Source organism: Lynx rufus, unplaced genomic scaffold (assembly GCF_022079265.1).
Source record: "Lynx rufus isolate CCGP_SWC_20201006 ecotype Redwood Valley unplaced genomic scaffold, mLynRuf1.p SCAF_13, whole genome shotgun sequence".
NCBI lineage: Eukaryota > Metazoa > Chordata > Mammalia > Carnivora > Felidae > Lynx > Lynx rufus.
In genome coordinates, this window is record NW_025814827.1 from 3,201,766 (window position 1) to 3,214,224 (window position 12,459).

At 55.1% G+C, this 12,459-nt stretch overlaps 1 protein-coding gene across 1 annotated transcript in view; it reads right to left on the reverse strand.

Moving 5' to 3' along the window:
* CCDC33 (coiled-coil domain containing 33) overlaps positions 1-12,459 on the reverse strand; it is a 106,809-nt gene that overhangs the window by 694 nt on the left and 93,656 nt on the right. Inside the window, exons 14-20 of the mRNA XM_047075669.1 lie at positions 3,801-3,966; positions 3,451-3,539; positions 3,149-3,280; positions 2,963-3,053; positions 1,844-2,010; positions 730-816; positions 261-374 (exon numbers count right to left, since the gene is read on the reverse strand). Coding sequence (XP_046931625.1) covers positions 261-374; positions 730-816; positions 1,844-2,010; positions 2,963-3,053; positions 3,149-3,280; positions 3,451-3,539; positions 3,801-3,966 — 846 coding nt within the window. The remainder of the gene's footprint in view (positions 1-260; positions 375-729; positions 817-1,843; positions 2,011-2,962; positions 3,054-3,148; positions 3,281-3,450; positions 3,540-3,800; positions 3,967-12,459) is intronic.

A 12,459-nucleotide genomic window follows, 5' to 3' on the forward strand; every position in this document is an offset into this window, starting at 1 on the left:
TGGACAACCCCCACCCACGGCCATCACCCCTTGATTCTCACCACCACCCGTGGGGCATCTCAGCGATGCCTTAGGCAGGTGGGACATCGAGACCAGGCGAGGCCTTCTGGTGGTAACAGAGCAGAAACCGAGACTTCCAGTGGGTAGCTGGTCCCCCTGCGTAGTTCTTCTCAAGGCCGGGTGACTCGGGATTGGGGCGGGGAGTGGCTGCCAGCCCCACTGCCTGACCCCCAAGGAGCTCGTCCAGAGGGCTCACTCACAGGCAGGTCAGTGATGATGGAGTTTGAGGGTTGCGCCAAGCCGTACTCTTGCTCCTGTAGCCTTGTGGCCAAGTCCTGCTTCTCTCGTCCCCAGCGTCGAGCCGAGTCCTCTAACTGTGGACACGGAGAGGGACAGATGGGGAACTGCTGGGCAGCAGGGCCCATCCCTGCGATCCAGGACAACCAGAGCCTGAGCCTCCTCTCTGGGCAGTGAGCAAAACCCTGGGCAATGTGGACCTGCTACCTTCCGGAAACAGCAGGCGTGGCAGGGTGGCGGGGGAGGGGTCTAAGACACAGAAGGACCTTCTCTGAGTTCCAACAACATACTGAGCCCTGACCCTCAGTCCACACTGATCCTTGACTCTGGTCATAGACTGAGCCACAACCTTGGTCACACTTTGACCCCGACCCTGGTCATAGGCTGAGAGGTGAACCCGCCCAGCCTGACTGACGCCTGCACCTCACCCACCTGGCTTTCCAGGGATAGGATCCGGCTCTGAGCTCGTTCCAGCTTGGCCAGAAGGTTGAACTTGTCTGAAGTATTGCCAAGGAGATCCTGTGGGCAAAGCAGAAACGCACACATGGCTCCAGCTGGGGATGGCGGCCGTGTGGGCTCAGGAGGCCACGAGATACTGAGGGAGAAACCAGCCAGGTCTGAGTTCCAGACTCAACTGCCTGATTCAGAGCCTGAGACCCAGGGCCAAACCCTCGTCTCAAAGTTGACCCGATACGGTGTGTGCTTTTTTTCACAGCTGTTCTCCCCAAAGATTTTGGTTACATGGAGTTTCTGGACATCCATCTCTAAACGTTAAATGCACTAGGTGGCGCCTGTCGGTGCCCAGAAAGGAATCTCGAACAGGGAATCTTGTAAAGTGAAGCATCTGTGAAGCAAGGGTTCCCTTTATCCCCCCGCACTTCACCTGGATGTCCGTGCACCGGATGCGCTTTCAAACAGAACTCACCTCCCGCAAGTCCTGGGATGAAGAGAAAAACTCTCCTGTGTCCCCTGGCCACCCCTTGCTGGAGTTCCAAATGTCTCGTCTTTGGGTTTGCATGAGGCAGGGGCACCTGCAGCAGCCTTGGAGACGGAATGGGGCTGGGGCATTTCTGGGGCCGGGGGCACCCACCTGTGCGGGCAGGGTCTCTGTGCCCTTGGAGTGGCCTGGGCCATCTGTCTCCTGCAGTCTCTCTGCCAGGTCTCCTCCTGCTCCCAACTCCCCGGGGTCCACCTGGGATGGGGGAGAAGGGCTCTCCAAGGCTGTACCAATCCCAGGAAATGCTCCGGGACGGAGCTCAGAGAGGCTTGTGTGGAGTCCGAGGGCAGGCCAGCAAAAGGGGTCAGGAATCAAAGGTCAAGGGCCATTTGGGGCTGCTAAATGAGGGCAAAAGTGGCGCCTTCAGACCCATGTGTGTCCCTGGGAGCAAAGGGGCAGGCCTGAGAGCTGGCGCTCCAGGAGACGCCAGGAACGTTGGAGACCCTGGGAAGCCCAGTTCCTGGTCTCGGTCTTCAACTTGGATTGTGCTGTGAGTGATCGCCGAGCACCTGTTGGGGCAGGCCCAGGCCAAGCCTGTGCAGCTCTTACCGGCAGGGCCTGCTGCTGCAGGATGATGGGGGCCGACTGGTGGCGGTTCTTATCCAGCTCTGCCCGCAGCCTGGAGTTTTCTGCCAGCAGCGCGGAGTACAGGTCGACGGGCAGGTTCTCTCTTGCGGGCCCCGGGGGAAGGCCAGAGGCTGAGAGCACAGGGAAGGCTGCAGACGTGGCCACAGATGTTCGTGAGCTGGGCTCTCCTGCCCTCGTGTCCCCTGCCTGATCCGCCCCGGCATTTTGCTCCATTCTGTCCTTCCTCTGTTCCCAAGCGCTCACCGGCTCCCTGCCCGGTAGAATCAGATCCACACGCCTCAGGCCCTCCTTGTGGGCTCTTTATAACCTGACCACAGCGTTCTCCATAACCACTCCCCCGCCATTTGTCCTGGGTCTATTTTAGCTTTTCACCTCTCTCTTTCCTCCCTTCTCTGCTCTTGGCATTGTCACTCCCTGGCCCTCCGCCCTCCCTGGGTTGCCTTCCCTCTTCTCCCACTCTGGGATGACCTCAGGGTTCCTGAAAGGCAGTCTCATCTTTCATTCTTTTCCAAAGGCCTTCTGGAATGCACCGCCCGACATCCCCATGCAGTGAAGGCTGAGCACAGGGCTGGGCACGCAGGGGTTCCCGGTGAGGCTGTACAGATGGCTCAGGGAACTCCTCTGCCTGGGCCGGGCTGATATGGGGTGAGCTGGCTGTCCCCTGCCCGCCAGAGCCCTGTCAGATTGGCAGTCCTGGGTGGCTTTGGTTAACATCAATGGAGAGAACAAACAAGTATTGTTTGTTTTGTAGGAGCAGACTCTTTGAAGACATGGGGAGAGGAGGAAGTAATCTGGAGGGTTCTGGAAGCCCCTCTTCTTGGGCAGCCCCTGTCTGCTCACCCCAGTCTGCAGTGCCTCCCCTCTGTGGTCCGAGCACGTCCGTCTCTAACCTGGTTCACACACTGCCCTGATGTGTCCTGAGGGGCTCCCTGGCAGGAGAAGGGAGCCCAGTGGACCTTTGGGAGCCCTCCTCTCACTGCCTGCGTCAGTAGGGGGGTAGCATCCTTTGTCCCAGTTCTGCTCCGGAAGCGGATGCTCCAGGAAGGCAGGGCTTCCGGGGGGACGGGACAAAAGACTCACCCACGCTGGGCTTTCCCTGCAGCCTGGTGAGCAGGGGCTCCTTCCTGTCCCGCAGCTTGTCCTCCAGCACCCGCTCCATCTTCTCGATCACCTGGAGGGCGGGGCACAAAGGCTGGGCTCGCCAGGGGGCTCTGCACCTTCTGGTCTGTGGCTGGCGCCTGATGGGCCGGCCCCTCTGACACCTGCCTTCTCCTGGTGCCGCACAGTCTCCTCCAGCAGTTTCGTCTTCCGCAGCTTGTCCTGGTACCGCTTCAGCAGCGCGGCCTGCGGCTGCTGAGCCTGGTGCAGGAGGAGTAGCTCCTTCTCTCGATCATTCTTCTGGTGGTGGGGGAGGGCAGGGAGTGCCTGGGGTTACTGCTGGCCCCTCTGCTGAGTCTCCCTCCAACTGCACCACCCCCTTCCGTCCACACCCCTCTCCCTTCTGCTCGCGGGTACTTCTCTGGACACCCCCCAGCTCCCTTCCCCTCTGTCCCCCAGCCTCAGCTCACTCGAATCAGCTCATTCTGCAAATGCTGCACTTTGTCCCACAGCTTCTTCATGTCCAGCTCACTCAGCAGCAGTTTCTGCTTCATGGACACTGTGTGGGGGTGTTGGGGGGAGCTGGCTCAGGGAGGGCGCATCTCCTGGCTCAGCACAGCTGGGGACGGGGCGGGGGGGGCGGGGGTCTCTCAGTCCTGGGGCTCGAGACAGGGCTGGAGTCTCCCATCCCGGAGAGAGGACCCGGCCAGTGTCCAGGAGCAGGTGCACCTGGGAAAGGCTCCCCGCCACCGTGACCCACAATTTAGAGCCTGGGCTCAGGCGGGCAGCTGGATGCTCTCGGTGGCCCGGACACCCTCACCCAGATCCTGGCTCTTGTTGGTGTCGTTCTGCTCCTCTTCCACCTCCCCCTGGGTTAGCTGGCTCCTCAGCGTGTGGTTCTCTGCCTCCAGGATGCTGATCTGCTTCCGCAGCGACAGGATGTCCTCTGCCATCTTCTGCATGGCCCGCCGGTAGTTGTTCACCGCCTGTGGATTCCAGGGCTCAGAACTGGGTCCCAACTCACACGTGCGCCCACACTTGGAAGTCAGCGGGTCCCCGTCAAGGCCAACAAACAGAGTGAACCCCAAGTGGTGCCCTTGAGCCTGAGCAACTCCTTCTAGGGGTGGTTATGATTTGGTCTCCGCCCTTCCTGGCCATGGGAGAGCAGTCACGCCAACCGTCTCTCCCAGTGACGCCACCGAGGAGGGACCCGGGGCTCGCACACCAGGTGAGGAAGCCCAGTGAGGCAGAGACTCGAAAGCACCCGGGGCTGAGTTTCTAGGGCCTGGCTAAATCCAAGCCACTTCTCTGCCTTCTCCCTTCCCCTTTTCCCCTTTTCTAACCCCTGTCCTTACTCATGTCACTGAGGAAGGACTCATGTCAGAAATCCCATTGAATGCTACTCGGCAGCTGAGCCCAGGCCCCAGCACCCCCACCAGCCTGGGGGCGGGGGCAGGAAGAGACCTACGGTAGGCCCAGGAGACCCGGATAAAGACTCAGGGTCAGGGTTGGGATCCAGCTACAAAGTCTTAGGTAATGAGGTGGGGCCAGGATGCTGGGCTCCGTTTTTAGGTGAGGAGTAATGATAATCCTAATATCAGGTGCTCGCCGAGAATCGACAGTGTTCCAGGTTAGGCCCCCTCCCCCCCATTTAGTTCTCACACGGAGCTTCACATCGAGCCTGTTAGCATCCTCATTTTACTGACGAGGAGACCAAGGCCCAGAGAGGCGCAGAACTCGCTCTGTCACAAAAGTAATGAGTGGCAGAGAAAGGCTCTGAAACCCAGGCCAGCTGGCACTTGAGTCCGTGTTCCCAAGAGCTGTTGCAATCCTGCCAGATGCCCCGAGGCATGGACACCACACAGGACATTGAGAAGCAATCAAAGCATCTTCTTAATAAGGATGATGAGTATAATCTCAATTTGGGAAAAGAATTAATGTCTGCCCTTATGTATGCATAGGAGGTTAATGGGCTTTATTCATGGCATTTGTTTTATACTAAAAAATTCCCTCTTGTTGTTTATAAAACGTTTGTAAAAGGGGATTTCTTAAATATAAATATAAAAGGGGGACCCGAAAGGTGAGGCCAGGAAAGCGCATCGAGGGGGAGGAGGTGGGCGGAGGGAGGTGAGGCCGGTGGGGGTTTCTAAGCCCTGGTGGCCTGTGACCTTCCTGAGGCTGTGGAGGCCTCGATGTGAGAGTTGGGTCTCCTAGGCCCATCCAGGCTCCCAAGTTTCCAGGAAGCAGAGCCCTGCCCTGAACTCGCACCTGGGCCCCGTGCCGACAGGGGATGTGGCCTCGCTCCAAGCCGCTGCCTCCAACCTGCTGCATGTGGGCCACTGGCTCCTTGGAGAAGGGTTCCCAGACAGCAGGGACTCACCAGACACCATTTGTCACCTGCCGCCATCCAGCCTTCTGGCCGGGCTCCCTCTGACTGGTGCCAGCCCTGAGTCCGTCTCCCCAGCACCCGCCCCAGTTGAGTTCCAGGCCTTGGCTCCTCTAGGTCTGCCCATCTGGTGTCCTTGGGCAACGTTGTGAACTAAGAGACTCGGCCTGGAGACCGCACACACGCAGGGCTTTGCGGCCAGGCCTCGGTCAGAAGCGCAGCGTGGCCCCTGACTCACTAGGCGAGCCCAGACAGACCCCTGCACCTCTCTCAGCCGCAGATCCCTCGCAAGGTCTAAGCACGGGGTTGCTGCAAAGCTCAGGGCAGCGTGTGCAGCAGGTGGCATATGGCCCCGCCCAGGACAGGTGTCTCATCTCACCCCATTTCTGTTCGGTGGTTGCTTTGATGGACAGGTCAGACCCCTTCCTCTAACTCTTTGCTGCTCTCCCCTTGGGCTCCCTTGCCCGCCCTTCTGCTGTGCCCCACATCTTCCATTTATGGCAGACCCATGACTGACAGGGGTTTGGGAGGCCCAGGAGACTCTCAAGAGGAAGCACATGTTATTTTAGAAAAGGAAATTCGTCTCTCTTCTCCTTCCCCTGCCTGGTTCAGGCTCTCGTTACGTCTGCTCTGAGTAATTACAGCAGTATCCAAATGGGTGTCTTTGCTTATCGGGTTAAATCTCCTAGAGGAACACACACACATCCAAGAAAACACGTTCTAGGATGCTCACTGAGTTCGGTCTGTAGTCTTGTACTAGGACATAGTCTCTGGCTGCAGGCGGTACTTATAAAGAATGACCTAGGTTCAATTGTTTTGACACAGAGAGATGTCTACATAATATTGTTAAGTTAAAAAAGCATGTGGCAAATTAATACGATCCCATCCAAAATTGGTACGTATGCGCGCGTGCATAGAGGTACAGAAGCACAGTGCTTATATAAGAAACTGCTGCGTTTGGGAAAGGAAAGGAATACTTGTTTCATCTCTAATTTTATATTTCTTTTTCTGTTTCATTTGAGAGAGAGCGTGTGTGAGTGGAGGAGAGGGGCAGAGGGAGAGAGAGAGAGAGAGAGAATCTTAAGCAGGCTCCACCTTCAGTGCAGAGCCAGACGCAGGGCTCTGTCTCATGACCCTGGAATCATGACCTGAGCTGAAATCAAGAGTCGGACGTTAAACCAACTGAGCCACCCAGGCGCCCCTCTAATTTTGTTTCTTTTTAAAAAATGTTTGTTTAGTTTTGAGGGAGAAAGAGAGCACGGAAGAGGGGCACAGAGAGAGGGGAATAGAGTTTCTGAAGTGGGCTCTGTACCATCAGCAGAGAGTCCGATGTGGGGCTTGAACTCACGAACCGTGAGATCATGACCTGAGCTGAAGTTAGATGCTTAACCAGCTGAGCCCCCTAGGCGCCCTAATTTTATATTTCTAATAAAAATGTATCCATATATTATCCATCTAATTAAAAATAATTTAAACATAAACACATCGAGGGTCATACCATGTTCATGGATTGAAAGATGCAGTATTTAAAGAATTAGTTCTTCCCTAAACTGGTTTATAGATTTGGCACACTCCCAATCAAAATCATAACTGTGTGTGTGTGTGTGTGTGTGTGCAGAAATAGACAAGCTGATTCTATAATGTGCGAGAAATAAAAAGGACAAGTATAGCTAAAATACTTCAATATTTTTGAAGAGGAACAGTAAGGAAGATTTGCTTTATCAGCTATCAAGACTTATGATAAAGCTATAGTACTTAAGACAAGGTAACATTGGTGCAAAGATTGATAAGTAGGCCATAGAGGCAGAATAGAGAGCCCTGAAACAGAACCACATGTATATGGAGTCTTAATTCATAACTAAGATGGCATCAGAGGGCTGCAGGGAAAGGACTGTCATTGTAATAAATGGTCCTGGGTCAATCTGATATCTATACGGAAAAGTAGAAATCTGGCTTCCATCACAAATCATAATTAAAAATAAATTCCAGATAGACTGACATCTAAGTATAAAGATAAAACAGTAAGACTTCTAAAAGACAAAGCTAAGAATCTTTATGAACTTGGGGGAAGGTAAGGTTTTGAAAAACAGGACACAAGCACAAACCAGAATGGAAAGGATTGATGAAATTGGTACATTTAAATTAAGAGCGTCTATTCAAGAAAAGACATCACAAAGGGAGGGAGTGGGCAAGACAAGTAGAAGATATATACAACACGCACGACAGACGATGGGCTCATATTCAGATATAAAAATAACTCCTACAAATTAATAAGAAAAAAGACCACCCAAGAGAATGGACAAGAGATTTGAACTGGCACTTGAGAGGATAAGTCAATAAGCACGTGAATTGATACCTACCCTCATTAGTCATTTAAAACCCCACAACGAGGGCGCCTGGGTGGCTCAGTCTTGAACGTCCAACTCTTAATCTTGGCTCAGGTCATGATCTCATGGTTTGTGGGATCAAGCCCAGAGTCAGGCTCTGTGCTGACAGTGCGGACCCTGCTTAGGATTCTCTCTCTCTCTCTCTCTTTCAAAATAAATGGATGAACTTAAAAATTAAAAAAAAAAAAAAAACCACGAGATATTACTATACACCCACTAGAGTAACCAAAACCAAACCAAAACAATCCCGACTACGTCAAACGTCGATAAGGGTGTGGAAGAAGTGGAACGCTTATTCAGTGCTGGGGGGGATCTGAAGTGTCACCGTCACTTTGGAGAGCTGCCTGCACACTGGACACTATTCAGATTGAACGTAGGCATAGCCCATGCAGCTATCCTCCTGGGTACATACCCAACACAAACGCGTGTGTGGATGCATCACCCAGCGGTCGTGAGAACATTCGTAGCAGCATTATCTGTATGAACCCCGAATGGAAGTCGCACAAATGCCCATCGCAGTAGAATGGGGACATAGTCATACAGTGGAATATAGACGGCGATAAAAATCAGTGGGTGCCGCTACATGAAGCCACAGGGAGGAATCTCTCACACATAATCTCAAGCAAAAGGAGCCGGACACAAAGTACCTACCCTGTGATTCCATAGAGATTTGGTTCAAAACCAGGCAAACTTAAGGCCTGGGATTAAAAGTCAGGGTCTGAGATCTGTACGGGGAGATGGGGGAGTTTTTGGGGTGCTGGCAGTACTATACCTCTTGACCTGTGGGACACGTGGGGCTTACACACGCAAGTCCACTTTGTGACAAACCACTGCAGTCGAACACATTTCTGTCTTGTGCCTTTGTCTGAATGTGTGTGTCTCACACACAGAAGTTAAAAACATTTAATGAATTAAAAAATAAATGAATCTCGGCTCAAGTTTAAGCACACAAAGCCTCCGCGTCACCGTTCTCCTCTGGGGACCCTCCCAGCCGTCAGCAGTAATGGGTTCTTCTGGGCCCCGAGTTTTGGATGCTCCCGGGGGGCCCTGCGCCCAGGCCCGCGTGGCGGCCTCTTCCTGCTGCGAGGCCCTCCCAGCCCTACCCTGGAGGGCCGACGGATTCTGCTCTGCCTCTGCAGGGCCCCCTGAGGACGGGCAGGCACAAGCGCTGGTCCTCGCTGAGGGCTTACACGATGCCGCGGAAGCTCCTGTGAGGCTCGGGTTGCTTCAGGGCCGTATCCAACATCATCCGGCTTGCGGATACGGATCTATAGCACTGGAACCCAGGCGTCACTCAAAGAACTGTGCTCTTTGCACCCCCTTGACTGAGGAAGGCTGGGAGCTTCACCCGGAGGGAAGAAGAAAGAAGAGTCCTGGCCTGATGCGGAGCTGAGTCTGTCTATAGAAACTGAGTGGCACTGGTGGGGGAGGAGCCAGTCCCAAGGCCCCATTCTGCCCTTTGTTCCTGAGGCTAAGGCTGCCTCGGGTGGCGGGGGGAGAAGGGGTTCCCCCATCTGCTCCTCAGGGAGCCAGACACACGCCCAGGCCTCCCTGTGTCAGGAGAGGTGGGCTTGTGCCTCATGTCACAGTCCCCACCTACAGCTGGCCAGGTCTGTGAGAAAACAGCAGATTTGAATGAGCCTGCCTGATTCCATCGCTGGCTTCCCAGCTTCTCCTTCTGATGGGCCCTGCCCAAGGTAGGGGTTGGGGGACAGGGGCTCGGGGCAGGGAAGAGCTTTGCAGGATGCTGGAACCCTGGGCGGGCCAGTCTGTGTGTGTGTGGATGGAGGGCCGAGATCGTCATGGCCGGCGGTGGTCCTGAGCAAGCTCCTGAGGTTTGGACCAGCTTCCTCCCAGCTCCGTGTCAACTCAGATGGCAAGTCTGAGGCCCTTTACAGGCGCGCTGAGCCACCCTTCCCTCCAGCACATGCTCTATGTCTGTCTCACACCTGCATTCATGCTGAACCTCCATTCCCACACTTGACCTTTTTACAGTCCACTGGGCGGTTTTGAATTGCATGCATGTGAGTGTGTGGGTGTGTCCATGTACGCACATGTGGTGGGGGGAGTCCCAGGGGGAGGGGGAGGGTCGCCCATGGGTACAGTCGCCCCTGTTCTCATTCAGGGCCTCATTCTAAGACCCCACTGTTCTCCAATTCAACAGTCCTGGGGGTGAGCGAAGCTCTCTTTCTAACACTCCCTCCCCTTGACAGAGGAAGAAAGCTGAGGCTCAGAACAAGGGGAAAGAGGCAGAGGGACAGCATGGCTCCTGATGAAAGGTGTCCTTGCCTCAGTCAGATGGCCCCTTCCGGAGGGAGGGCAACGAGTCCTTTGGGACTTGTTCCCTTGGAGAATAGTCCACAGGCCCCATGCCTCGCCTCCCAGCCTGGCTGCTCTCTGAGAACCAGGCCTCCCCAGGGGAATAGAGAGGAACCCTGGCTTACCCCCCTCAGCCTCTGCCCTGGCCAGTGCCCTCCATCCATGGGACCCGGAGGGGTAGCTCCCTGGCGGCCTTGCCCTCCCTCCTCAGCTTCAGCCACCTCCACAGCTGAGCAGTGACCTTGGGCAGTAAAGCTGGGCTGGGAAGCCGCAGCCTGCAGGCGGGCAGCTCTGACCTCTCCCCACAGCCTGGGCTAGGCTGTCCGCTCAGGGTCATGCTCTGCGTCACAGCCCGGCCTTGAGAACACTTGGGACACCGTGCCCCAGATTGCTGTTGTGGTTCTGCCTCTCTGTCTGCTCCCTCCTTCCTCCCCAGTTCCCAGCCTGCTCTGGGGGTGGTGGACAGGATGGCAGCCTCTTCCCTGTCCCCTGTCTGGGCTAGCACATCTTCTGGGGACACTGAGCCTATCTGTGCCTGACCCTGAGTGCACCCTGTCCACCCGCTGGTCCCCCACAAGACCCTGGCTCTCAGAGTCTGTTGAGGTGCAAGGCATTAGGTAGCCCCAGATTCAAACAATCCCTCTGCTGCTCGGTAAGGAGGCCAGCCGTGCTCTGAGCCTCAGGGTCCTCATCTGTGGAATGGGAAAACAGTCCTAACTCAAGGGATGGCTCTGTGGCGAGTGGGTGCGAGGAGGGCCGGCTCGGACCCTGGCACACAGGATGATGCTAACTCCTGTCTCAGTACCACCTTCTAGTTTTTTTAATGTTTATTTATTTTTGAGAGCAAGAGAGCGAGAGAGTGAGAGTGAGCAGGGAAGGGGCAGAGAAAGAGAGAAAGAGAGAGAGAGGGAGACACAGAATCCGAAGCAGGCTCCAGGCTCTGAGCTGTCAGCACAGAGCCTGAACTGAGAGATCATGACCTGAGCCGCAGCCGGTGCTTAACCAACTGAGCCACCCAGGCGCCCCTCACCTTCCGGGTGCTTTTAAAAAACTATTCTTGGGCCGCAAGAGTGGCTCAGTCGGTTAAGCGTCTGACTCTTGATTTCGGCTCAGGTCATGATCTCACGGTTTTGTGAGTTCGAGCTCTGCATCAGGCTCTGTGCTGGTGGTGCAGAGCTGGCTTGGGATTCTCTCTCTCCCCTCTCCCTCTCTGCCCCTACCCTGCTTGCTCTCTCTCTCTCTCAAAATAAATAAAGAAATTTAATTAAAAAAATAAAAAATTATTCTTCTAATAGCCCTGGGTATCTGGCACGGAAGGTATGATTATCTGACTACTCCCATTTTATAGAAACTGAGGCCCAGCCCCTTCTGCACGCTCCTTATTGTTAATTAAAAAGAAAGGGTGGTGGTTATATCTCACAAAAGCCTGAAGAGGGCAATGTTTACCACTCAGCCCCCCTTAAGAAGTTCTTATGGTGGAATCTGAGGTATCTCATCCACGCGGGAGTGTTCAAATATACCAACTATGTTGACCAGAAATGCCCTTCGACCTTCACTGTACAGATGGGGAAATGCCCAAGGTCACAGAGACTCAGTTATAAAGTCTAGGCTGGAAGCAGCTCAATAAACTAGCAGTCGGCCAACACTTGCTGAGCACCACTGTGTGCCAGGTCTGTCCCATGCTGGGGCCGGGGAGCACAGAGGACCCCCGAGTGTCCCTCCCTGCCTGCAGTGGTCTCCTGTCTACACAGAGAGGAGAGGGCAGGAAGTGCCTGTGACAGAGGGGAGCACAGAGGAGGCTCTGAACCCTGGCTGGGGAGCTGGGAAGGCTTCCTGGAGGAGCTGATAACCTGAGTTGACTCTTGAGGATGAGGAGGTGTTACCTGGGGGTGGGGAGGGCTCTCTGGGCAGAGGAGACACTGTGGCAAAGGCAGGGAGGTGAGTGTGTGATGAGGAACAAAGCAGGGGAATTTCTGGAAGGCAGAGTGCAGGGAGGAGAGTGTAGGGGTATGGCTGGAGAGGCAGCAGGGCAGACAGAAGAGGATCTTGAAGGATCGGCTCAGGGGCTTGGACTTGTCTTATAGGGCCACTGAAGGGCCTAAGCTGCAGGACAGGTGTGTGTGTGTGCACGCGCGCGTGTGCATGTGCGCGTATGTGTGTGAGACAAGACTTCTGGGGCTGCCCAGCCCAGAGGGAATGCAGGCCAGGTGCAGTGAGCCAGGCAACAAGGGATGGGACCCATGCCAGCGGAGGCAGTAGGCGTGGATGAGGGCTGGAGCTGCAGGAGAGAGGAGAAGGAGGAAGAGAGGAAGGAGGAGGAGGTGGAGTCTGGGGTCTTGGGGGACAGGGCAGAGGTATATGCACCCAGTGGGGAGAAGGAGGTGCTG